The 26724-nt window shown below is 59.8% G+C and overlaps 2 protein-coding genes across 6 annotated transcripts in view; one reads left to right on the top strand and one right to left on the bottom strand.

Moving 5' to 3' along the window:
- The window catches only part of DNAH17 (dynein axonemal heavy chain 17), a 94108-nt gene extending 90106 nt beyond the window's left edge, over window positions 1-4002 (top strand). The window contains exons 76-80 of the mRNA XM_040244698.1: window positions 35-217; window positions 837-1019; window positions 1217-1360; window positions 1844-2069; window positions 2893-4002. Of these exons, the coding sequence (XP_040100632.1) occupies window positions 35-217; window positions 837-1019; window positions 1217-1360; window positions 1844-2069; window positions 2893-3140 (984 nt within the window). The 3' untranslated portion in view covers window positions 3141-4002. The remainder of the gene's footprint in view (window positions 1-34; window positions 218-836; window positions 1020-1216; window positions 1361-1843; window positions 2070-2892) is intronic.
- PGS1 (phosphatidylglycerophosphate synthase 1) overlaps window positions 2406-26724 on the bottom strand; it is a 36353-nt gene continuing 12034 nt past the window's right edge. The window contains exons 4-10 of one of the 5 annotated variants that reach the window (XR_005721750.1): window positions 25237-25336; window positions 24252-24441; window positions 23450-23628; window positions 20266-20787; window positions 11942-12017; window positions 7281-7409; window positions 2406-2985 (exon numbers count right to left, since the gene is read on the bottom strand). Coding sequence is in view for 2 of the 5 variants with exons in the window: in XM_040244713.1 (XP_040100647.1) it covers window positions 7290-7409; window positions 11942-12090; window positions 20266-20787; window positions 23450-23628; window positions 24252-24441; window positions 25237-25336 (1260 nt within the window). In the remaining 3 variants the exon portion in view is untranslated. Of the gene's footprint in view, window positions 3075-7280; window positions 7410-11941; window positions 12091-20265; window positions 20788-23449; window positions 23629-24251; window positions 24442-25236; window positions 25337-26724 lie in introns of all 5 variants that reach the window. The other 4 variants (XR_005721751.1, XM_040244713.1, XM_040244712.1 and 1 more) reach the window with 4 other exon arrangements.

The raw sequence follows: 26724 nt of genomic DNA, 5'->3' as shown, positions 1-26724 counted from the left end.
CAGCTCTCCCTGCTCACCCAACCGCCTTTCACAGGGCTACCACGAATACATTGACGAGAACCTGCCGCCCGAGAGCCCCTACCTGTACGGCCTGCACCCCAACGCGGAGATCGGCTTCCTGACGGTCACCTCGGAGAAGCTGTTCCGCACCGTCCTGGAGATGCAGCCCAAGGAGACAGATTCGGGGGCCGGCACCGGGGTCTCCCGCGAGGAGAAGGTGGGCGTCTGACCCCCGCCCGGCAGGGGGCCTATCAGCTGGCTGCTGCGGCCCCAAACTAAGCACCAAGCGCCGAGCTAGAGCGCACCATCCCCACACGATGCCTCCCTCCCCAGGGCTCCCAACGGCCCTGGCCCTGCCCCACAAGCACGGGGAAGTCGAGATTCTTGACTGGAGCGGAGCCTCGGTGCTATGAAACCCCACGACCTTTTCTCCAATGACTGACCAGAGGTCTACGGGTGGGCAGTGGTGTAAGGGACCACCATGGGGGCCACCCGTTGAGAGGGTGCGACCAGCACGTCCCCACAGACAGCTCCCACCAAGGACAGGGTCACGACCCCACAACCACCGGGTGACCTGATGGGGGAGGCAGGCAGTGCCTGAAGGCACCGGGTAGAGCGGTCACGCTCCCGAGGGCACAGCCAGGTGGCCTTGACGATGAGACTGAGGTCCCCCTCCCCGATGGAGCCCGGGGCTGCACCCCCACGATCCCCTTTTCCTGGCAACTCCGCCTGCCTCACTCCTGGGCTTGGAGGTGAACGTTGGGGCAGTGCCCTGGCCTGGCACTGGAGCAGGGCTGAGGCCCAGTGACACAAGGCGGCTGGGGACTGGCTTCCAGGTGAAGGCCGTGCTGGACGAGATCCTGGAGAAGATCCCGGAGACGTTCAACATGGCCGAGATCATGGCCAAAGCCGCCGAGAAGACCCCCTACGTGGTGGTCGCCTTCCAGGAATGTGAGAGGATGAACATCCTGACCAACGAAATGCGGCGGTCGCTGAAGGAGCTGAACCTGGGGCTGAAGGTCAGAACGGGGCGGCAGGACCCGGGGCGGGACCTAGATGCGGGCTGACCGCCCTCGGCCACAGGCCAACAAGCTTGAGGCCACTGAGCCGCACCCTCGAGGTCCCTGGGCTGGAGAAGTGAGCACCTCAGGGCCAGTAACGCCTGGGTCTGTGTCACTGCGGAGTGTCCCAGCAGCCCCGTCTGTGTGTCCCCCAGGGAGAACTGACCATCACAACCGACATGGAGGACCTGTCCACAGCCCTGTTCTATGACACCGTGCCCGACTCCTGGGTGGCCCGGGCCTACCCCTCCATGATGGGCCTGGCGGCCTGGTACGCTGACCTGCTGCTCCGCATCAGGGTAAGGACAGGCTTCCAGGGAGCCGCTGTGCGCTCGGCAAACCTGTCCCCAGGGCCTGAAGAGCGAGGCTGGGGAGCGGAGTGTGCAGAGGTCCCCGCTGGCCCGGCCTCGGTCAGAACAGGGCCAAAAGCGCCTGGGCCACACCTCAGGGAGACAGGCCTCAGAGTGCAGGCACTTCCCCTCGAAGGAAGCCCAGGGCGAGCTCGAGGTGGCAGCTCCCGTAGCCAGAGATGCAGAGGCCCTCCCAGCAGCTCCAAGAGGCTCCAGAAACACCCGTCGGGGTGGCCACCTCCTGGGCAACCAGGGACGGGAGCAGCAGCCTTTCAGACTTAAGCCTCTGACACTGAGCACCCCCGCCCAGACAGTGAGACGGCACCCCGGGCAGGCGGCCAGGCCCCACCACCCACGTCCGACCGTGGTGTGGGGGCGGGGCGGCTCCAGCTCGGCCCCACCCCCAGCTCAGCCCCGCCCCCGCCCCTCCAGGAGCTCGAGGCCTGGACCACGGACTTCGCGCTGCCCACCACCGTGTGGCTGGCCGGCTTCTTCAACCCCCAGTCTTTCCTCACGGCCATCATGCAGTCCATGGCCAGGAAGAACGAGTGGCCGCTGGACAAGATGTGTCTGTCTGTGGAGGTGACCAAGAAGAACCGGGAGGACATGACCGCGCCCCCCCGGGAGGGCTCCTACGTCTACGGGCTCTTCATGGAAGGTAGCTGGCACTGGCGGCGCAGGGCCCTGGAGCCTGGGACAGGTGTGCCTTCTGAGGGCAGAGGGCCAGAAGCCCGCCCCACCCCAGACCCAAGGGCATGGTGGCCTGGTCCTCCTCGGAGCCCCGTGCAAGGCCATCACGGGACCAGGTCCCAGGGGCCGCGGGGGGCTCAAGGCCGGCACTCACTCAGTCCCCAGCCCGTCCTGCCCCAAGTGAGGCCGGACAGGACCGCTGAGTTGAGCGCCAGCCCCCTCCCCCGTAACAGATGTCCCCCTCCACCTAGGGGGGTGTCAGGGCCCCACCCCGCCCACATCCCCAGAGATAAGCACAGCAGCAGATGTTCTCCATGTTTATTGTGGAATTACAGGAAATCTCAGCGTCATTAAATAGGGTGAGTAGAAACAGGTCTGGTTCAAGGCAACAACAGTTCTATGTGCGTATACACATTTATAGTGCACGTGGACAGGACAGACGCCACAGGGGGAGGGAGTGGGGAGCTTTAATCGGTCACTTTTAGCTGGAGTTAGTTTCCTGCCCCTGAAATCAAGAAGGCTGACACAGGAGGCTCTGAAAACACCACAAATGTAAACAATGGAGCCCAGGGCTTCAGGGCTGAGCCATCCCTCCGACGTTCACAGCGAGACACGCCCCCCCCCCCCCCGCCACATCCTCTGCTCGCAGCCCCACGTGTGGTGATCCCGGTGCCAGTCCAGCCCCGGCACATCTCTGCAGGCCCCGCCCCTCCCTCACTGCCAGCGCGACAGACGGGAACCAGTCACCTCACCATGGACTACCCTGACCCTCAGGCGTGCTGTCCCTGCAGGAGCTCGCTGGGACATCCAGACCGGAGTCATCGCCGAAGCGCGGCTGAAAGAGCTGACGCCAGCCATGCCGGTCATCTTCATCAAGGCCATCCCTGTGGACCGCATGGAGACCAAGAACATCTATGAGTGTCCCGTGTACAAAACGCGCATCCGCGGTCCCACCTACGTCTGGACCTTTAACCTGAAGACCAAGGAGAAGGCAGCGAAGTGGATCCTGGCGGCTGTGGCGCTGCTCCTCCAGGTCTAGCTGGAGAGAGGCCCATGCGGCCCTGGGCCAGGTCCTGACTGCAACTTCAAACTCACAGTTGGGATCCCAGTCTTGCAACTGTTATTTATTCTCATAGGAACTGATGGCTGCTTTTTGTTCTCCTAAATAATCGAGGCACTTCATAAGCACATCTGGATTCATCAGAGAGGGGGTGGATAGGATTAAAACAATGACGCTACTGAGCCAGGCTTGTCTGATTCACTTGAGCTGGCCTTCAGCTCGGCGCCTGATGGCCACCAGGGGCCTGGCACAGGCCTGGGGGTGAGGCCCCCATTCCCAGCAGCCGGAGGAACATCCCAGGAACCGAACCCCCAAAGCCTGACTTCCTACAGGGGCTGCTGGCTTAATCGTCCCCCGCCAGTGGCCTGGAGGGTTAGAGCTGGAGGCAGTCACACCCTTGGGCCTGATGCTACATGTAAACACCCACCACTAAGGGGCCAGGGAGTTCTGTTCCTGTATAAACAGGAGCTGCCACCTCCACAGGCACTGTTCCCTAAAGCATTCTTCTTCTCTGAAGGAAGGAAGCCTCCCTCGGTTGTGGTAATGCCTCCTCCCTGCCCCAGAAATCTGAAAAACAAACTGCTTCCAAAGAGGGACCATTTCCATGCACCTCAAGTACTTCCCTGTCAACTGCCCACTTTCTGAGACTGCTGGGAACCGGAGGGACCACTTTGAACACAATGGGAGGTCACAATAAACCTGCTCAGTTCTGGGCAGCATCTTCCTTGTCTTTCAGTTCCCGCCCTTCTCCCCAACAGTTCTCACTTACTGCCACCAAAACAGACTTTAAAGCAAAGTCTATAATAGACAAGGGCATCATATAATAAAGAGATCAATACAAGAAGATGTAACCTTCATTACAGAAGCACCTAAACATATAAAGCAAATATTAACATATGCAAAGGGAGAAACGGACTTTAACACCCATTTAGAACAATGAACAGATCACCCAGAAAAATCAATAAGGAAATAGTTGTCTCAAATGACACATCAGACCAGTTGGACTTTCTAGATAACTAGCACACATTCCATCCAAAAACAGAATGTACATTCTTTTCAAGTGCACGTGGAATGTTCACCAGGAGGCATCACGTGCTAGGAAGGAGATCAGAAAATACCTGGAGACAACGAAAATAAAAACGCAACTTTCCAATATCTGTGGGATAAAGCAAAACCAGTTCTAAGACTTCCAGGAGATCCCAGTAATACAGGCCTACCTCAAGAAATAAGAGAAATTTCACACAACCTAACCCACCCACCATCTAGGAATCAAAATCAGAAAATGAAGGACAGACACCCAAGTCAGCAGAAGAGGGCTGGCTACTCAGCGGCCAAGAAACCCTGGGGTGAGTGTGTCCTCAGGCACTGCAACCCGGGCTGAGCATAGCAGTGGGCACCAGGAAGGCCAGGGCCCCCAGCCCCCCTGTGCTTCTGGCACAGGAGACAAGGTTCAGGAAAGGCGACCCCCCCCACCATGCCCTCCACACACAGCCTTGCCCACAAGCCAGCAGGGAAGGGACGAGAGGTAGTCCGTCTCATCGCACCCTGAGCTCCAAGGGGCACAGGGTGCTCCTGGAGCTGCCCCGGGAAGGCTCCTGTCTGACGGCTGAGGGACGGTGTCCCTATCGGCAGCCAGAATGACCTCAGCAGAACCAAGAGCAGCAAGGCCCAGACCTGCCTGACTCTGCGTGGCCGCGCCAACGCACATAGTTCAGAAAAGCAGCTGGGCTGCCCTTAAGGCTGCCCCAGGGGATGGGTGCAGACAGAACTAGGAGGAGACAAGGCAGGCAGCGAGCAGGGCCCACAAACTCCAGATAACAGACGCCAGCAGGGGGCGGCTCATGAGCTGGACCCTCAGTGTCTCCTGGCTTAAAAGCAGAGTAAAGGAACCTGTCCCCGCAACCCCACACTCCCCACACCAAGGGGATATCTGGCCTCGTTTTCTAAGTTCACCTTGATCCTGAAGTTTTGTAAAAATCTTTTGCAAAGGTATTCCCATCCAATCCATGGGTGAAGAAGCAGTCCTCGAAGGCCCACCTCTAAGGCCAGTGATCTACAACAGTCCTGGGTCTGGTGGGGCTGAGAGGGAGAAGGAAAAGTGTCCCTCAAATCCTCCTTCCCTGGGACCTGGAGGATCCACGCCCCTTCGGAAGCAGAGGTTCTGGCCAGAGTCTGGATGCCAGGCAGCCGCCTCTGCTGGCCAGGAGGGGTCACTGTAGCCCTTGGTGTCCAGGCTGGAGGGACAGGAGAGCCACCACTCTGACTAGAGAACATAGGACTGCCGGTGGCCACGCAACTCATCCTAATCCCGAGGGATAACCACAGAATGGGGAGGTTTTCCAATTTTGCCTCCAGAGCCTGAAATAAAACAGTCATTCATTCCACAGCACACACGGCGGGTCGGCAAAATTCTCTCCGTAGTGAGACGATGCACCTTGGAGCCGCAATCAAGTCTCCGAGACAGAGGCTGGGACGAGCACTGCACAGCACCTGAAAGCGCAGTAGCCCCGCAGCAGCCGGGGCGCGGGGCGGGGGGGGGGGGGGGCCAGGCTGGACGAAGGCTCCCTCGGGGCCCACAGCCCCTGCAGGAATGCAAACGCTTGTTTACCGAAAGCCTCCCTCCAAACAGAAACCCAGTGTGCATTCCCTTGGCTCCCCACCTCTGATCCTCCACAGGATCAATAGCTGGCTTGAAGACAGTGTTAGCTGATGTGCTGCTGCTCCAGGCAGCGTGGCCTCGGCTCCACCCCACTCCCCAACCTGTCTGGGCTGGGGGCGGGGCCAGGGCTGCTCCAGGCTCAGATGGGGTGCCCCAGCCCCGGAGCCCCGGCCTCCCAGGACCCGCGCTCAAACATGACCATTGGAGCCACCAGCCCTCTGCAGGGAGACACGCAGGTCTGGAATCCTGTTTGTCTCCCCTCACCCCCAACTCCCCGCCACCGCCCCGCCCCTGCCAGGGGTGAGGGCCAAGCCTGGGGCCGGGAGGCCTCCTCTCTGGACCTGGAGCACCAGTCCTTTCTTCAAGCACCTGAAGGTGTGCGGAGTGGGCCACGGGCTGGGAGGTTTTTGAAATCTGCTCCCGCAGACCCCAGGGGCAGGGGAGGAGCGCCCCAGGTAGAGAGAAACAGCAGCAGGTAGAAGAGGCAGCTTGGGGGAAAGGAAAGCAGCTGCATCTCGGCCTTTCAGTATTTTTCTACTCTCTGAATTTTTGTGTTATCTGAATAAAGTATAAAATAAAATGTTGAGAAAAAAACAAACTGAGAAAATACAACCTTTTAAAGTGAGACTGAGGAGAGAACCGTGGTCCCAGGACACACACGGGGCGAACACAGGCCCTGCTCGGCCACTCAAGCCTCCACCCTGTGCGCCCGGCTGCTCGCTCTCCTTCCCCGACAAGCCCCTCCGCCTGGCTGGACCAGCGGAGTCCGCGCCAGCACGTCCCACCCCGAGACTGATCCGCCTGGGGCCAGGTCAGGGTCTAAAGGGATCTGAGCCCAGAGGGTCACACAGGAGGGATCCCAACCCAGAGGGTCACTCAGGAGAGACCTCGCCCCTGGCGGCAGCCCCGGGGGCCGTCCTGAGAGGCTTCCTCTTGTCCCCATGGGACACAGCTGGTGGCCCAGGGCCTCGGGGCTCTCAGCAGGCTCCTGGGTGGGCACAGCGAGTCCCGCCACCAGTCACCGAGACCCCCGAGTGTCCGCAGGCGCACCCCAGGAGTGTCGGGGAGACGGGGTCACAGCCACCATGAGTGCTGCCCCTCTGCACCCGCTGCCTCCAGAACCCCGTGCTCCGCAACAGACAGTGGGCACAGAATCTACCCCGGTGTCCGGCGGCCATGAGGCCCTGGCCCCAAGGCCACCTCCGGCCCCAACACGTGGGCGAGCACAGGCACGTCCCACCACACTGACCCCACCACGGCCCTAGGACCCGACGGAGGATGAAAGGGCTGCCTCATTAGCACCAGGCTTCCAAGCCTTCGATAAGCACCCATGACCCCAAACACACACCCCGGGGCAGGTAACCAAGGACGGATCAGAGAGCCCCCAAGCCCCTGCGAGAGGCCCCAGGATCCCAGCTGGAGAGGACCACCCGTGGCCCCTAGTGACCCCAGGTCAGTACCTGCCGTCCTCAGAAGAAGTTCTTGATCAGCGGAGTCACCATCTTCACCCACAGCTTCACCTGCCGGCTCGGCTGCTCAAAGGTGGCAGAGGACACCACGCCTGCCCTGTGGTAGAGCTGCTCCTGCTCCTAGGGAGAGGGACAACCACTGGGTCACGGGGAGGCTCCAGGACCAGCCACTCGGCCTGCCAGCCCTGCGGCTCCTCGGGGGCCCTGGCACAGGTTGTCCCTGTGAAACATCCCTGGGGAAGGCTAGGAAGCCAGGGTGCCTACAGTTTGAAGACCAAGATGCGTTGGGGACAGGCAATTTAGAGCTGAAGGAATTCACCTGGTGGAGGAAATACTTAAAAGTGCACCCTTGATAAATGAGGCAGTGCAATTAAAATAATGAAGGTCCTTTTTTAAACGAGACACGGTTTTTCTTCTCTCAAGCTGGCACAAAGTTGTAACGTCATCAGCCCCTGCTGACGAAGGCCGAGGGAACAGGCATTCCTGGACAGAGCTGATGGAAAGCGGGGGGCCAGGTTCCCGTCTGGAGAGCAACTTGGCAACAGGTTATCGAAAGCCTTGAAAAGCTCCGCTTGCAAGTTTATCCCAAGAAAATAACTATGCACCAAGATTTCTGTATATGCACATTTATCACACCAACATTTATGACAGAAAACCTGGAAAGCACCTAAATGTCCAACAACCAGCTAATTAGGCATAACAGACCACAGGCCACGCCAGCGTTCACCATGAGCTAACCACGCCCGGGAGAAACATGGACCTAACGATATGGGGAGGCACACCACGGTCTGAGTGCAAGGCACGGGCAGGGCATTAACTCACACAACACAGCCCTAACGGCATTAAAGAGACAAAACCAAGTGACATTCTCCATAAGCCCACGGACCAAGACCGGCTAGGAACGATCGAAACAATTTCAGTGACTCTCTCTGGGTGAAAGGGTCAGCGTCTTCTAATTTTCCTTCATTTTTTTTTCCTTCATTTTTAAAGTGAACGAATATTACTTTCCTATTTAAAAATGAGTTTAAAAAAGCTGACGTAAGCCTTGTCTTACATGGTGTTTGAGAAGAGGACTGCCCTGGTGGCCCAGCAGCTAAGAATCCACTTGCCAGTGCAGAGGCCATGGGTTCGACCCCTGGTCAGGGAGGATTCTGCGTGCCGCGCGGCAGCGAGGCCCACACCCTGGAACCTGTGCTCCGCAACAAGAGAAGGCACAGCAGCAGAGAGCAGCCCCCGCTCTGCACACCGCAGAAAGCCCACACCCAGCCCGATGACCCAGGAGCCAACAATGAGTGAATGAATAAAAAAATCTTTGAGAGGAGAAACTGCCTCTCTTTTAAAACACGGCATCCTCGAAGCTTTCCCAAGGCAGAGGCAGCAGTCAGGAGCTGTGACTTCCCTCTCTGAGCCTCGCGTCCCTTCATCTGTGAAACCCTGACTACCCCATGCCCCGATGAGGCTCCCTCAGCACTGGCTGTGCCAACACTCCAACCACGCTGGCACCAGGAGCCCCAAGGGGGTGCCGCCCCCCGACCCGCTGGGGGCCGGATGCTCTCCCTCGGGGGGGCAGGAACGGAAGCCATGTCCCTGGCCAACCCCTGTGACCCAGTGAGGACAGGAGGAGCGGGGGACACGGCGCCCTCAGAACACGACAGCCTGTCCGCAGCTCTTCCCGTCAAGGGCTGGGGAAATCTAGTGCCTGACTTCACGTCTTCCTGCACAGCGTGCGTGCTCACTCCCCTGGGAGCTAGGCCGGGGTCCCTGGCGCTTCGTGTCCGAGCTGACTGTGCCGCCCACTGACCGCGGCTGGACGGGCCTGTTGGAGGAGCCGGCCTTGGTCTCCAGGGGCTGCTTTGTGGCGGTCTCCACAGACCCGGCTCCAGCTTTATGTTTTTCCAATGAATACGCAGCCAAGATCTCAATTAAATTACCAGAAACACTTTAAGTTTCCTCACAGCCTCCGCACAGGGAAGGAGAAGGAAGTCAGCTGCTCGGGGTCACAATGCTGTTCGAGAGAGGCTTCCCTAGGTCACCACTGGGGAACCGTGCTCCCCGAACAAAACCAGGAAGCTTTCAGTTTTTACTGTATGTACTAAGTGAAGGGAAGGACTGTGGATTTGGATAAAAATATCTCCCCACTCCTGTGCTCAGGGAGACATGGACAGGGCCCTTCCCTGGGACCCCAGGAGGACTCCAGAGGTGGCTTCTGATGGCAGGGCCCCGGGCAGCGGGGTTTTAGGGACTTTCTGGGCTCTGGGGAGGTTGTACGGCTGGGCAGTCCCAGGATCGGGCCTCACAGGGGCCTCTCCGAAGGGTGGCTGTTGTCCCGGCATGTAAATGCACAGGTGGAGTTATCCAGAAACGCCTTTCTGCATGTTGAAGGCGTAGAGGGGAGCATGCCTCTAAAGAACGGAAGGGCTGCAGCGACACGGACTGCCACCCTCCCAACAAAAGCCCCTGGGACTCAGGTTTGGGAAGAAAAAGAAAATATTCCAAATATGTCATTTGGGGAAGCAGCTCCTGACCACAAGCAGCCCAACTTTTCTCAAGATTCAGGATGTGGGTTCAGTCCCCCTACTCAGGGAGCGGGGGGAGAGTGGCTAGGCACCAGGACTCTGGGCACAGACTTGCTCCCCCAAATCAGCCCAGGCCCAGAGCCCTGGTCCTGGGGCCAGGCGCACCCTGACCCCTCTACGTCTGGGAAACCCAGCTCTCAGCAGCGAGGCCGAGGTCCAGGAGATGCCGCTGCTCCTCTTGCCCCAGGGCCCTGAGGCCAGCCGGCCCCTGCTGGAACCTCAGCGGCATTTGCTGGAAGCCTGACCATAGCATCTATGATCTGCGGAGCAGATCAGAGTCTCCCGCTGGCTGTCCAGAGCCCGACCGCCGCCACTTCCCCTCGGCCCCGGTGAGGTCCTTCCCGGCACCAGGGCCCCGCTCAGGCACTGACAAGATTCCCAGATCGCAGGAGGCAGATCCCGGGGAACCAGGCAGTTACCATTTCCTTGTCCATCAACAAAGGCTCCAAGGATTTCGCAATAGTAATTCCCAAACACAAGAATAAAGGCTTAACACAGCCCCTGCACTTCTGAGGGCTGGCCTCCGGGGGTGTTATCTACGCTCCCATGACTCAGGAGGGAAGCTAGCACCTCCCCTGGAGAGGCTTTGTCGTAAAGGTCATAAATTCACGAACCCAAAGGATCACCCAGGCTTCACGGGCACAGGTGCTGTGCTTACGTTCCCCAAAGTCCACCAGCACTGCTCCAGGCGATCAAACACAAAGATGCATGGAGAAGCAGAGAGGATTCATCTGCACTCATTCTTGACTTTAAACGGAAAGACCACCATCGCGCATGGAGGCTGAGACCGCTGCCCCTCTGGGAACCAGAGCTGCGTTCCTGACCCCGGGAGCCCAACGCTCTCCCCGCCCACCCCGCACCCAACCGTGGGCCCCTAGCGGCCAGCAGCAGGGGCTAGGGGTCCCGCGCCCCGTGACTGACTCTCCAGCCCCAGCTCGGGAGAAAGGCCTGCGGTCCTGTGAGCCATGTGGGGGAGTCTCTTCCCAGGGAAGTGGGAGGTCCTCACTGGACCACACAACATGCCCGCCGAGCCAAGCCAGGCCAAGACCAAGTGCATTAGGTTCTCTCTTAGGATCACCCTTCCCCCACCCCCTTGCTCTCAAAAATGCCTGCCTCCCCCTCTCACAGCTGCAAGAAAAGAAATCCTATTATAAGTCTGACAAAAACAACGGAGAAATTCCAAGACACCTTGGAAACAGGCCTGCCCCTGCCCCACCGCCATCCCCTGACACAGGCAGGTGGCAGGCAGCACACCGGCCTCCACAGGGCCCTGCCCACCACCAGCCCCGACAAGCGCACCCCGCGGGGACCCCTGCTCCTGGCCAGGCACACCTCCAGGCAGTCCCTCCACCACCACCTGCAGAGTCGATCCCAAACCAGATCACCACCCAGTGAAACGGTCTGAAGGAAAACAAACAGAATCGAAGCTCTCAGCGCAAAAGGATCGTCGTGCTGACTCGAGGGCACAGCCGTCTGGGACCAGGACAGTCTGAGCCCCCACCACGGCGCAGCTCCAAACAAACCACCTCTGTCTGCACGGCCTCTGAGGCCATTCTAAGGGTTGGCTCTTTTTTCCGGCTTCTGTCTCCACTTGCAGAGACTCTGGCTCCCCGGGTGCCCCTTCCGCCTGGGTGGCAACCCCACCTCCTGCCTCTCCCTCCCCAGACTCTGAAGCACCTCTAGGGGAGGGTCGTCATCAGAATGACCCAGGCCACCCAAAGCTGCTCCCTAACAGACCTAGGCGCGGGTCCTGTGTGACCCTGGCTCCTACCCCAGGAGCTGATCCGCCATCTCAGAAGAGGTTGGGGCCAGGGCCGCACTCACATCCCTGTGAGAACAAAGCATTCTCTGCCCATGTAGGGAAAGACAATACCTCCAAGCTGTGGGGGAGAGCACCCGCCAGGGAAGGGCAGGCCCCAGGTGCAGGCAGAGGGGTGCAGCAGGCCTCCCTCGGGACCGGCCAGCAGCACACGCTAGAGGATCCCGGTTCTTTCCCACCCTCGGGCCCCAGCAGGAGGAAGCCCCCAGGAACCAGGCACCCGACTATGCCCCCACCACCTCGCAGCCCCAACCAACCTGGTGAAACTGCTGCTGCAGGGCCCGGCTCTCCGTTACGATGGCGAGCTGGGCCTCCAGGTCCCGGTGAACCGACCTGTACCCAAAATTAGGAGAGCCAATCAACGTGAGACAGGGCAGGCTGCTCCCTGCCAGGTACAGCCAGAGGCCTGCAGGGAGAAGGAAACGTGCAGACAGGAAGTGAGCACGGCCGCCACCACAGCCTCTCCGCGCTGCGCTGACCTGGGGGAAAAGCAGGGCCACGGAGTCCCGGAAGCAAGGCCGGGGGGTCCCGGGACAAGGGGACGGGCTCCCCTGGAGGATGGGCTCCCCCAGGGCCCGCTCTCGGCCCCGCACGTTGACCTGGGGGAGAAGCAGCCCCGCGGGGACAGGCTCCCGGGGGCCAGGTCGGCCCAGCCCAGGCTGCCACGGGAGGCACAGGCCCAGTAGGGTCTGCAGGGCACCCGGTGCTCTGGGCCCGCGGGGACGGCGGCCCTTTCCGGTGCACGGTGTGGCCCGCAGGGTGAGAAGCGGGCTTCTCCGGTGAGGCCCGTGCTCAGGCTCTGTTCTCACCCCCACCCTACCCCCTAACACTACTGGACACCCCCGTCACCCCTCCCAGACAGCGCAGGGCCTTTATTCCCCGCTCTCCACGCTGCCTCAGCCACGTCCTGGCCACCATCCCAACTCCCCGTCCTTCCACAGGCCCAGAGAGCAGGAGGCCCAGCAGAGCTCAGGTCACACCTGCTGTTCATTGAACAGGCCAACTGAGCCCTAGGCTGGGGAGCAGCTACCCTTTCACCTGAGCCTGCAGAGAGGGTGACACCTGACTGGGTTTAAAAACAGGTCAGCTGGCCAAGCAGCCCAGAGGCACCTGCCCTTCCTCCCAGCCCCTGCCAGAGCAGAGAGGGGACGAGCCCCGTGCCCTTCCCCCAGAGGAGCTCCCGGGGCCCTCAAGTCACAGCTCGGGACGTCTGGGCTCCTCTGGGGTTCTGTCCCAGACAGTGAGGGTGGAGCCTGGGTCTGACTGACTGGTGAGGGTCTCTGCCGCGGGAGCAGCAGTCCACACGCAGGCCACTAAAGAGGCAGGGGGCACCGATGGGAGAGCCCGCGTGAGCAAGCTGCACCCACGTGCAGGTGAGCTGGCTCTGGGCCCGTCCCTCACACCCACTGCCGACTGCGGAGAAGCCCACCAGAGCGCCGCAAGTCCGCCTGCTGGGGGGCTCGGGGGCTCCAGGCCAGAAGGGCAACATCCACTGGAGGCTGGTACAGCACAGAACCTGGAGGCCCTGTGTGTTTCAGTCCCAGCCCAGAGAATGCGGTTCCCCCCTCTTTTCTTTTACTAGAAAATGAGCCAGTTAACACCAGAGACAGAGGAAGGCAGAGCGAGTGTGAGCAGCCCCAAGGGGATAGCTCCTCCCTCGGCCAGGGAACACACCGTCTGATAACACCTCAGCCACAGCTCTGTAATGACAGCCGTGGATTCTCTCAGAACCCTAAACGTCACCTGAGATGGACAACACGCAGGTCCCCTGCTCTGCACCCCACTCCATCCCCTCCCTCAATCCCAGGCCCCATCAGAACTACTTCTGTTCCCCAAACCTAACCTCTCCAGGACACCTGCAGCCCCAGACTCCTGTCCTACAGGGCACCAGGCCTGCCCTCTAGCTTTCCCTCCACGCTGCACCAAGAACGCCCAGCCTGGAACACCCAGGGGGGCTGCCTGAGTCCTGGGCTCCTTTGCAGGACGCCTGGTGCAGGGCCGGCCTCCTCATGCCCTCCCATCACCGTGGGTCTCTCTGCCAACAGGACCCTTCCGAAGGGCCCACAGGCACACATGAGCACCACGAGTGAATCAGCGTGTGATACACACCATGCTCCTAAAATAGAAGACCATTTCCTAATTCTCACTCAGAACAAGAGCATTTCCAAGAACATCTTGGGTAAGAGATGACGACGCTCAGCTGCCTGTTCCTGTAATATGCCTGCCACCCCCCAACACACACACACACACACGCAGGGGCCACATCAAAGCCACTAGCTTGCCCGTTCGTCTCGCCCAAACGATTGCACCCCGCCCCACTAGGCCGCTGCATGTGAGCAAGCACGCGGCTCACCTGACCACACGTCCAGACCCCGGGGGTGGGCAGGCCGGCCCCAGCGCCCTGCTGCAGAGGCCCTGTCCTCTGCAGGCAAAGTTCTCCACCTGCCCAAGGCTCAGCCTGACCGCCCCAGCTCTCCTTAAGGCTGCAGCGGGGTGAGACAGGTGAGATCTCCACCAGCGGTTACTATTTCCACTATTCTGTTTTCTTTAATTGTTGGCTGCTCCACACAGCTTTGTGAGACTGTATTTCCCCAACCAGGGGCTGAACTCATGCCACCTGCAGTGGAAGCTCAGCGTCTTAGCCACCAGACTGCTAGAGGAGTCCCTGTCCCAGCCCTTCTGATGCCAAGAGCAGCCCCGTGAAGATGCTGGGTCTGCTCGGAGAGCAGACAGTGAGAGCCAGGACAGGGAGGCCCCGCCTGCACGGGTGACATATGGCAAGGCTGAGGAGGGCCACTTGCCACCAGGGCCCTGTGCCCTCCCGAAGCCCCCAGACCCAGGTCTGCGGGGAAGGTTGGAGGGGCCTGGTCTGGCGTGCCCTCAGTCGTAACATTTGCCTAAGCAGGGACCGCTCCCTCGCACGGCAGTCTACAGGTCGGCCACCAGAGGCGGACGGCCCAACTCGGCCTGGCCCACAGCTCCCCCGAAGGACCACTGCTTCTCAACGAGTTTTCATCATGGACCCCTGAAGGAGCTTTTCAGCCCCGCTTAAGGTGAAGATTGTTTTTTCCAGCACTCCCCTGGAGAGCCAGTCTCCAGCCTGTGGGGCGCTGTCCCTCTGGCTGGTCATGTGTGACACACACCTTTCTCATCCTTCCTCTGCCCTCTGCCGCCTCTGCTTCCTCCAGGTGAGTGCTGGGATTAGAGACAGTGCACCTTTAACCTACTAACCGCTCTGGGAAGGCCTGCTATCACCCCGCCAACTTCCCCTGCAGTCTCATCTGCACAATCTTTCTCCATCAAAAAGAAAACAGAAAGACCGTGAATGGTGAGACGCCACCGTTGGTGCGTGGTGACGGGGTGGGACTGGTGCAGCCAAGGAAGTCAGGGGGACCCCGCGCGGAGCCCCCGGCAGCCCAGGACGGGGGACGTCAGGGGGACCCCGCGCGGAGCCCCCGGCAGCCCAGGATGGGGGCCACTATGAACAAGGGTCCTTCTAGACTGAAGCGCACCAAGTTAGGGGCTCTTCAGCTATGGGTCTGTGCCCTGAGGACAGCTGGGAAACATGCACGCAGGGAGGCGAAATCGAGAGGCCCTCTTGAGCTCCTGACCGTCTGAAGCTCCGGCCAGACCTGCGCTGCCACTCAGGATGTTGGGGTGAGGACACAGAGGGTGAGCCTGCTGGGCAGGAATTGCTGTCAGGAAACCCAGCGCTCCCAGCCCAGCCATAAACTTGTTATCAAGCTCCGGGTCCTCATCCCGGGGCTGACCTTCGGGCCCAACCCCTCCATCCCACATTCCCGGAACCTCTGATCAGGGATAGATTCTTCAATAGGAATGACAGCGCGGGAGGGGAGAAAGTGCTGGGGAGGGCCGGCGGGGTGGGGGGCGGTGTTGGTGCTGAACTTTAGCACCGCCGCCCAGGACAGCAGGTCTCACTGCAAAGGGAGCGTGCTGCGAGCACAAGGTGACGCCTCTGAGGCCCAGCTCTGCACCTAGACCTGCTTGCAGGGGGCTGCGTGCACTGGCAGTCCCTCCACAGGCCCAGCACCCTCCTCCAGGGGAACCCCGCAGCCCTGGCCCACCCTGGGCTCCAAGCCCCTTGCCACCTCGGGGCCCAGCCTCCAACACCCCAGCCATGGTCTTGGAGCTCCCTCTGCCCAGACCTCTCCTGCCCGAGGTCTCCGCTCAGTGTCACCTCCTCAGAGAGGCTCTCCCCAGCCATCTAACAGGCCCATGTGAGTCTGGAGTCCCCTCCTGCCCTCGTCTTCGGTCCTTCCTGTGATGTGACGCTGGATTTGGATGCGTTCACCTGCTTACTATCATGGACTGGACACCCTCTGAGGTCAGAGGCGCCCTGCCTGCTGTGCCCTGAATGCCGCCTGGCACATGCAGGCCCCCCATAAACACCTGTGTGAACAAAGTAAGTAGAATGAGGATAATACGGCCTCTTCCAACAGCTGATTAAGTATAAAAAGGCAAAAGGCTCTGAGGTTCTAGAGCAGGAGCGCACGAACATTTCAGGTTAGAGGCCTTGAGGAGCTCCCCAGAAAACCCCAAAATCCAGCACCTGCCACCTCTACCCCACAATGTTCTGCAATGAATTTCAGAAGGTTCTCAGATCCCTGTAAAAACCACAGGGGACACAGACGTCACAGAGCTACCCTCAGATGGACAAGCATCACCTGCTCTGAGGCCAGAACAGCCAAGACACCCCAGGAGGCAGGTGCCAGCTCGGTCTCAGGCGAGCGGCACAGCCCCCAGGCACGCCTGCCTTCCCTGAGTGAGAGCCGCCCCACATGTGCCCAGCACACAGGGTGGAGCTGCCCCCATTCTCGCAGCAGGTTCACCCTGGGCGCCGTGCCAAGCGGCCTATCGGGAAGGCAGTAAAAATAGTGACAGTTCTCACAATCATTAACAGACGCCTCTGTCAGCAGGAGCCAGAAATCTCTTAATCCAGGGGCCCTGCCCCGCCCTTACCACACACGTTGTGCTGTTGTTCGTGCTGTTGTTCATACTGCCTCCAGATGAAATCACATCTCAGCAGCAGGCAGAGCCCACACCCCCCAGCACGTGGCCCTGGCTCCAGCACCAAATCCCATGACGCCGCGTACAGCACCTCTCAGGCCCGCTCGTCCCCGGGGCAGAAAGCTAAGGTGTGAGAACTACGCCTGACACTCCTCACAATCACTCGGATTTCCTTGAAGCTGCTGCCTGTCCAAGACCTAAAGAGAGGAGTTCGTTGGCACAGCACTTAGAACCACTGACAGCAACCTCCCTGGTGGTCCAGTGACTAAAACTCCGCGCTCCCACTGCAGGGGGCCTGGGTTTGATCCCTGATCAGGGAACTAGATCATGCCTGTTGCAACTAAAGAGCCTACATAAAACACTGAGACCCAGGACAGCCAAATAAATGAAAACTTCTAAAAGAGAAGAGCTGCCAGCTGATGGACGTTGAAGGGGGACCTCTACCCTGCCCATAGCCCCAAAACTCCTGGGGCCAAGAAGATGCCAGTGAGACTTCCAGCCTCAGTGTCGCCTTCACTGACCCCCAGAGAGAGCAGAAACGGAGCTACAGGGGACAAGGACGCCTCTTCTCACCAAGGCATCCTCCACCCCCATGCACACAGCATCTTGGCCACAGCCGCGGGGGCCCCAATCCTCCCGCACAGACCCTCAAGCGCATGCACGCCACTGTTTCCTCCTGAGTGAGATTCAGAGCCATTGCCCCAGTGGACACGGAAGCGGAACCAGGCCCTCCACTCCTGCCAAAGGTAAATGTGGGCTGAGAACCACACTTCAGGAGAGACCCCCCGCCTGGGAACGTCCGCACCACATCTTGTTTACCCAGGCTCTCCCTGACATACGGAACAGACGTCCTGTGCAAGACTCCAAATAAAAGCTAACCACATAAACCCACACTGCCACAGAGGTCTCTAACACATGGCTTTAAAAAGTGGAAGGTCCCTCCAGTTCTTTGAAGCAACTCAACTTGTTAAAAAGTGACATATACTTAAGCCTGCTAAGAACCCAGCAAACAGCCAGTGCAGCGGCCTCCGCTCAGGCCGGGCGCTCAGCCCTGCCCAACATTTCCCCAACACTCGTGAGCAGAAAACCCCAGGAACACACCCTGTCCACGTGCTCTGCCGCCACAGGCTGCACTGCTGTCGGTGGGCACCTGCAGACCGGCATGGTCGCGTGCCACAAGAAGGCCGTTTCTCCCCCGACAAGGCAGGGCTTTCCTGCATCACAGGCAGGGGGCCGCCTGCAGGTTCACCATCAGGCCCAGAGCCTCGGGCTGCCTGACTCCCAAGGGCGCGCGACGTCAACAGACAACAGCTGGCAGGCAAGGAGCCAGAGGCAGGAACAGGGCTTCCCAGCTCCTCCTCCTCACCCAAGGGCTTCTGAGAGCAGGAGGAGTCAGGGTGAGCCCAGGCCTGTCCCACAGGAGCCTGGGGAAGGGGATCAGAGCATCAGCTACTCTGCCCTCAGCAAAGATTTTCTAGGGCCCAAACCCTGACACACCGCTCGCGCCCAGCACGGGCCCTGCGGGGGGCAGGCAGGCCGCAGCCGGTCCACACTCCCCAGTCCAAAGCCACGTGGCATCTGCATCGCCTGCTCGTTGTCCTAGCTTGCCTTGTGGAAGTGACCATCCAAAGATGAGCCAGAAGGGGCGCGGACTTAAGAATCCCACTACTGACCACGGTGCCTAGGTAGGGAAGGACCTGGTCTCTCCTCGCAGTACTGAGTGACCTGAGCTCAGCTCCTACCCTGAGGACAAGGTGCCTTCTGCGCACAGAGTCCCACACTGCCTACCCCGGCCATGCTCCCTCCCTTCCTCCCCCTCACCCCCCAATCAAACACACCCTGGGATTCCTAGCCTTCCCCACAAAGCCAGCTCCCAGACTGCAGGGCCCCACCCGCAGCAGGGCGGGCAGGAGGGAGCGGCAGAAGCAGGCCAGTCCGGGAAAAGGCGAGACGCACTGGAAAAGCCGGTTGGGTGTTTCTGTTTCAACGGTAACTCAGAAGTCACCGCACGTTTCTCAGCGCAGCTTCACGGAAATAATCCACAGCGCGCTCAGAACTGCCGGGCCAGGCTGCGCTGGGGGCCCCACCGGGACCAGGGACACGCCCACTACCACCCAGCCACAGGGCAGATGGGCGCCAGTGCACTCAATGCACTCTGTGCAGCTCGCCAGGCACACGCGTCCCCTCGAGCTCAGAGTTCCTCCCACCCCAGCTCTCCGTATCCAGGACCCTACCCCAGGCACTGCTGCTATTCTCAGAAGTAACAGAGCCAATCCTAAAATACCTCCCACACCCCCACAGGCCAGCCTACCTGCCTGGGGACACCTGCTCACGACACATCCAGGGTCGGCCACTCAGAACAGCAGCAGAGCACACTTCCCGTGGCAGGCAATGCCACCTGCCCAAGCAGGCAGGTGGGCCGTGCAGAAGTGGGAACCACCCAGCAGGCCAGGAGCTCTGAGTGGGAGCAGTGGTTCTCAAGGCATCAGAATCTCCTGGGGAGCTTTTCAAAGTTACCATGTTGGGGTCGACCCCAGAGGGCTGGACCCAGGAGGCTGGGGGGGTGGCCTGGGCATCAATGCACCCCCAATGGAAACCAATGGCTTAAGGAAACAAAAGCCCAACCTGAGGTTCAAAGCGACCTCAAGTCTAAACAACACAGACAAGTCGCTGCGACATACCACCACCCCCTCCCACGGCGACCAGCCACTCTGGAGCCCCCAGGACCAGTGGAGAAGCAAAACAGGTCTCTGAGCCACCAGCGAGAAGTCAGGAAAGCCAGGCGTTTCTTTTAGACGCAGGCCTAACAGATTGGGCTGTGGGTGTCCCCGAGCACAGAAAGGCGTGGTCACAACCAGAGGCAGGTGCACTCACATGGTGCAGCCGCCAGTGGTCCCTCTGCTGAGCGCAGGGCTCTGAGCCCCGTGATTCACATCATGGACATGCCCTGGGGTTGTGTCACATGGGTGCTGCTCCACGGACGCACACAACTGCCCGAGAAGGATCATTACAACACACAGTTCACACTCCAACCCACACTGGGGCAGTCCTGCACACGTGGGCAGTGCAACCAGAAGGCCTCAGTTTCCTCCACTGCAAAAAAAGAAAAAGAGCGAAGGTTTGACTCACAGAGGAATGACCAGCAACGGTGAGGAAAAGACTGAAAAACGAGGCTGCCTGATGCCCAGTCAGTGACCCCTGGTTGAGTCCTCTCTGTCCCCGAGAAGGGGAGGGCCAGCGAGGGAGAGCTCGGATGCTCGAGGGAAGCGCGCGTTCTTTGCCCTCTACGTGAGGGGAGAGAGTACGGGTACGCTTTTTAAAACAGCCACCCCACTGATCTGAGCATCCGCGTTTTGGGTAGACACAAGGGAGAAATTTCGCAGAGCTGAAATAGACACAGACGTGAAGATGCCGACGTGACCGCAGGGCCTCGTGAAGACAGGCGGAGGCAGGGCGGGGTGCCACCCGACGCCCGGCCCCGCGGGCACCGAGGGCAGGCTGGAGAGTGGGGTGCACCACGCGGGCCGCCGTCCGGCCAACAGCCGCCACGTACCTTTGGCGTGGAACGTCCAGTCCCTGCGCCAGTATTCCTGCAGCTGCACGCGCTCCTGCTGCCCCAGGCTGCACACCGCACTGTAGAACTGCCGCTCGATGTGCACGTAGGCGGCCGGGATGGCACCCGCCACCCCCCTGGCCCCGAAGAAGCCGTTCACCTCCGGCGACGCCAGCAGGATCTTGTACTCGGCCCGTGTGCCCAAGACCAGGTCCATGTAGGCCTGGGTCAGGTTGAAGTAGCCAGTGGTGAGGTAGACCTTAGCACCTCGCTCGGCCTCTGTCAGCAGGGTCTCGGTGACAATCTCATCGATCTGAATCTCAAACGGCTTCATCTGGATCAGCGGGTAGATCCAGGTGTCGGGGGCCGGCCTCCGGTCTCCAGCAGCGGCGGCATCCTCCTGGGTCAGGAGGGAGTCGCTGTGGAAGGTCTGGGCATGCAGCATCTGCTGGCGCGTCCTGGCAGAGTTGATCACGTCCATGACCCTCTTATTGGCTGCCTTGCAATACGCAGCCCGGTCACCTAGAGGGAGACACGGCAGAAGGGATCAGGGGCAGCAAACGGAGGCTCCGGACCCCCACCCAGCACAGTGGACATGGCGCCAGCACGTGACGGGTGCGAGCAGGCGCCGCAGCCCGTCCTTCCCCAGACACACAAGGCGCCGCCCACTTGAGGCTCCTCCTGGGACAGAAAGGCCCGAGAAAGCACCCTGCCACAGGAAGCCTGCACCCAGGGGGCCGTGGAAAGGCCTTTACCAATGCCACCTGATGGGAGTTCAGAAACAGGCAAGACTAGCTGAGGCTGACGGCAGTCCGAACAGTGGGCACCTTGGGGCGGGGGTCAGGCCTGGCTGGGGGCCCCCGGGGGGTGCATGGTACATGTCAGAAAGAGCACGTGTCCCACAGAGACACGTGTAAGTATGATCAGACAGCAGGAGAGCGCCAGGCAGGGTCAGAAGCGGACAGGCAGCCTGGGTCTTGTTTGCACACGGCCACTAGAGACGAGTGGCTCCACAGACACAATGAAAGGAAAAGAAGCGAGTCTCAAAGCTATCTCTAGATGATAAGAGAGTTAATGAGCTAAGCATCCAACTCAAGAAGTCATGGAGGAAAAAACAACAGGAAAAGACAAAAAATACAGCACAAGGAAGGAAACTGTAAAAAGAAATTTACAGAACGAAAACAACAACATAAGACATGATAGTACAGAACTTCAACACTGTCAAAAGTTAGTTCTCTGAAGAGACACAACGGCAAGCCTTGGGCAGGGCTGATCAAGAACAACAGAGCGGTGGGCAGCACGGCCATGCAGGTAACCGCTCACGAGCTCCAAGCTGGGGACAGGCCCACAGGCCCGAGCGCCATCAGGCCTGGGTGGTGCATGGAGAAGGAAAGCTCCCTGCTGGGATCCCCCCTTACTGATGGCGGCCAGCACGAGGGCCGTTCACTCTCGCATTGTAGGGTGTTGGGGTGGGGGTTGGGGGGGCTCTCAGGCTGCCCTGGTCCCCAGCAAGGCGGTGCCCAGCTCCCTACGCCCCTCGAGTGTGCTGACTCTCACTCTTCTCTGAACGGGGGCCCTTTTCTCTGCCTGTGCGTGCCAGGCCTGTTATGTGAGAACAAGGGTCAGCCAACATTTCCTGTACAGGCCAGACAGTGAATGTTAGGCTTTATGAGCCAAAGGGTAAAACTGAGGACAACATGTAGGTATTCGTATGACCGGAGAGAAAACAGACTTCCATAAATTTTTACTGGTGACATTTTAAACAGAACACTAACCATTATACTTGGAGAAGGCAATGGCACCCCACTCCCGTACTCTTGCCTGGAAAACCCCATGGACAGAGGAGCCTGGTGGGCTGCAGTCCATGCAATCGCTAAGAGTCAAACATGACTGAGCGACTTCACTTTCACTTTTCACTTTCATGCACTGGAGAAGGCAATGGCAACCCATTCCAGTGTTCTTGCCTGGAGAATCCCAGGGACGGGGGAGCCTGGCGGGCTGCCGTCTCTGGGGTCACACAGAGTCAGACACGACTGGAGCGACTCAGCAACAGCAGCAGCCATTACACTACTCTGCAAGGGCCTCCCAGGCGGCTCTGCAGTAAAGAGCCTGCCTGCCAACGCAGGAGACACACAGAAGTGGGTTCAACCTCTGAGTTGGGAAAATCCCCTGGAGTAGGAAATGTCACACTGCTCCAGTATTCTTGCCTGGAGAATTCCATGGACAGAGGAGCCTGGCGGGCTACAGTCCACGGGGTCGCAAAGAGTCGGACATGACTGCGCACGCACATAAACACACGCACACCACTCTAAAACAGTGACACACACACACACACCCTCTAACACACTGCCATCCCCCCTCTCAGATGCTTCCTCTCTAGCTCTTCCCCTCACAAGGGCTGGGTTTAACCCGTTCCCCACACTGCTGACAGGGCTGCAAATTCAGCAGCAGACCCCCTTAAAGGCCATCAGGAAGCCACAGCCACAGGAATTGCAGGAATGCAAATACCCCGGGAACACCAGCCGCCAGGGTTTGCCTGTTTCCAGCGAGCAGAGCCAAGGGCTCTCCCATTTCACGTTCCAGGCAGGAGGCCGCAGACTTCACTGGAGCCGAGAGCCACAGAGCTTCTGAGCTCTGGAGTTGGGAGCAGTGGCCCTGAGGGGGTGGCCATTTAGCAGGCTGCTTCCTGTAAGTGCAGGGCAGGTTCCTGGCTCATCCCATGGGTACCCAGACCCAGTGCCCACAGTCCCACCTTCCCTGGCGACTCCCTCACCCGCAGAGCATGACGGATGGCTAGTGAGTCACATCATCTGTCTGGCTCCAAAGACAGAAGCAAAACAAAGCTCAGCCACCCAAGTCTCCTAAACCCGTGGCAAGGCCACCAGAGGCGCGCCCTCCTCACCCCTGGCCCGGGAGGCTGCAGAGGCCCGGCCCTACCTTTGCAAGGATGAACCATCCCCTCTACAGGCACCCTCACCGCGCCAAGCTCGGAGGCTGCAGAGCCCGGGCCCTACCTTTGTAAGGATGCACCGTCCCCTCTAGAGGGCGCCCTCCTCGCCCTCACCGCCCCCGACTGGGAGGCTGCAGAGCCCGGGCCCTACCTTTAAGGATGCACTGTCCCCTCTAGAGGGCGCCCTCCTTGCCCTCACCGCCCCCGGCTGGGAGGCTGCAGGGCCGGCCCTACCTTTGTAAGGGTGCACCATCCCCTCGACCATCTGCACCGAGTCGTCCCCCTGCAGCTGCAGGGACACGTCGCCTACTGCGTCCACCAGCTCCGTGAAGAAGTCGGCGATCTCGGGACAGTCCTGCAAGAACACGTAGCGGTCCTGCCGGTTGGTGAAGTAGGAGTCACTCAGGTTTGCACTACAGGGAGGAAAGCAGCAGGTGAGATTCAGGCGAGGGGCGTGACAGCAGGTACCGGGGAGCCCGTCTCAGGGCCACCGGCAGCAGCAGGGGAGTGACCAACCCGGGTCAGCACACAGCAGCAGCCAGTCAGCAAACAGCTAGCGAGCCCGGCCCCCTCACAAGAGGTGGGCCAGAGTGACACCAAGGCGACACCGTGGAGTGACTGTAAGGCCCGCCCGTCACTGAGCTGACCATCAAGAGGAGACACAGACATTTTACAGAGCCGAGGACCACTCAGGCTCATCTCCAGGGTCCCCCAAAGGGCATGGCTTCCCACCTGGCCCTGCCCAAGTTACTCATCCTCTGGGGTTTCTCCTGTTATCAACACAGAGTGCAGGAAAGACCTCGTGGGGTGACAGCACCAGAGGAGACGGCCAGCGAAGGGCTGGCACAGGAGCGAGCACGCAGTGAGGCCGCAGGGAGCCACGGCCAGCGTGCCGCTGCCCGTCGTGGCAGTCGGGGCCCCAGGAAGACGCCGAGAGCCAGGCAAGCAGACTGAACACACTCTGGCAGGGCCTCGGGGGACGGACTCTCCCATGCGCTCCGCTGGCTCCCGCCCCGGGGGGAGGAAGCCAACTCACCCACTGAGGATGACGTTGTTGTCGAAGAGGTACACCTTGATGTGCTGCAGGCCGATGGTCTCGTTGAAGCGCTCAGGCATGAGGAGCCGCAGGAGGCCGCGGAGGTTGGGCGTGTGGAAGAGAGAGACGCGGACCTGTTCCGGAAACCTCTGCAGGAGCGGGAGCAGCATGGTGCGCGAGTTCTTCCTTCCTGGAGACGTGGGCGAGCAGGAGAAAAGGGATGGGAAAGTGGCGCCAGGAGAAACAGGCAGCCCGCAGGGCAGGACCGCCCTCCGAGGGCCCGAGGTCAAGCCACCAGGCGTGGTCCGTTTCCAGCCAGAAGGGCCCCAAGACAGCTTCCACCTGGACACCCGTGACCTCCCGGAACAGGACTCAGCGGTCCGGGTAGCAGACATCTGCTCCTCCAGCCACCCGGCACCCGTATGCCCACCCCCAACTCTTGCACTCCGCTCAGGGTGAAGATGGCTCTGTCCACCCTGGCCTCACCCCAGCTCCCAGGAGGAGGCACCCAGGCCGGGCTGGTCAGCAGGCTTGGAAGCCCCGAAGCAGGCAACGCGGGAGCCTCGGTCTGACCCGGAGGGAAGCAGGTGCTCTTCAGGTGGACAAGATGCAGACTCGGGGGCTGCCAGAGGGCGCCACAAGGAGCCAGGGAGATGAAGCCAGCCCAAGGTCCAAGCCCCAAATCAAGACCCACGCAAACGAGGTCAGATGTGTGGGAGTCAAAACAAATCTCTTTTCATGTATTTTTTTTAAAATAAAAGTGTCAATATTTCTTAGTGGAAAAAATTCCCTTTTTCTCAAAGTCATTTTCACTTAGACTTCAGGTCACTAAGCCACAAAAGGAATCCTGACAGGCCGTCCTGGCCCATGCTAGACTGACTTCAAATAACCTTGCTCCTGGCTGAGCCTGGAATGAAGGTTCACTTTTAAAACAGAGGCTCTGGACAAGGAAGAACCTGGGGGCCAGGGAGCGCGTCAGACCTACCTCTCGAGCCCCTCGTGAAGTCTAAGAGGATGGACACCCTGAGGCCAGAAGGAAACTTCGCCTGGAGTGATTTTTCTAGAGTGCTTTCTAGGCAATCCACCTGCCAAGAAAAGAGTCGCAAGAACAGAAGTGAGAGCTGAAAAAATAGGTACGTGTTAAAGAAATGAACCAACCTGTCAGCTAACGCCCCCACAGTCCTCTGCGAACACTCATGCACACACCTACCTGCACACACACTCCTGCACACACCATCCACACTTGCCCAGAAGCCAACGCTGTGAAACCGCTTCCCGAGGCTGCCACCCTGGGCACAGTTAATTGGAAGACATGGTGTCTACAGCCTGGGCCAGGCAAGAAGAGGGCTCTGCGGGTCAGGGGCACGGTGCCCAAGGGTGTGGACCTCAATGCTCTTGAGAACATTTGCTAAGACACAAGCTCCCACACACGTTCCAACAGATCATCCTCACAGGCACACAACAAACATCACCCCACACATGGAGAACACTCAGTAAATATTTGCTGAACGAATGAATCCAAGACACAACCTGCCCACTGGCCACTCTCCATGGGCTGGACATGGCATTCTTCTCCCGGGAGGACAAACAGGCTTCTCAAGCTGGCAGCTAACAGTACGTCCTGAAAGCGGGGCGGCCCCTTCCTCAGACAGAAGGGAGGGGATGGGGCTCTCCTGCCCCCAACCCTTCCCCTCGTCCTGTAACCACAACCCTGTCCTAGAAGTTTCTGAACAAGGACAAACCAAGAAACAACACTTGCTACGGGCAGGGGGCCCATCTTCTCCCTCAGAGTTGAAAACCACCTGAGAACTCAGACAACACAATGACCTTGTTCACACTCACTCTGGCTCAACCTGCCTGCAGACTCTGCGCGGGGCTCGTCCTGCAGGAGCACCCCTGCACAGCAGGTGACGTGTGCCCCTTCCCAGCCCTGCCTGTCTCACTGGAGGGGGCAAGCGAGGCACGACCGCAAGTCCAAGCAGGGACCTGGCACCCACTGCCACCCCTGGACGAAAGCAGCGGCCAGCCCGACCTGCATGCTGGCTCCTCCGTCTAACACAGGCTCAGAAAGCCTCTCTGTGAAGGGCCGGAGAGTAAACATTTGGAGCTTTGCAGGCCAGGTGGTCTCTGTCACGGTTACTCAGCTCTGCCACCACAGCAAGACAGCCACGGACAGAACCAAAACCAGAGTGGTGATGGAGAGCAGCGCACGTGCAGGCTCGGTCGTGTCTGGCTCTGCGGGGGAGAGCGGCTAGGCGCCAATAAAGCTTTATGTACGGACAGAGAAATTTGAATTTCACGTGCTTTTCATGCGGCACAGTTACTACTCCTCTTTTGACTTTTTGCCCCAAACACTGAAAATGTGAAAATCAGCTTTAGCCCCCAGGCCACAAACAGGTGGTGGCCAGATCTGGCCTGCAGGTCACAGTTCCCGGAGCCCCGGCCTGGCAGAGCGACAGCCTGGGGCCCCTGT

Source organism: Oryx dammah, unplaced genomic scaffold, assembly GCF_014754425.2.
Source record: "Oryx dammah isolate SB20612 unplaced genomic scaffold, SCBI_Odam_1.1 HiC_scaffold_8, whole genome shotgun sequence".
NCBI classification, from domain to species: domain Eukaryota; kingdom Metazoa; phylum Chordata; class Mammalia; order Artiodactyla; family Bovidae; genus Oryx; species Oryx dammah.
Note: the sequence above shows the minus strand (reverse complement) of the source record. Positions and strands in the feature narration are given on the sequence as shown.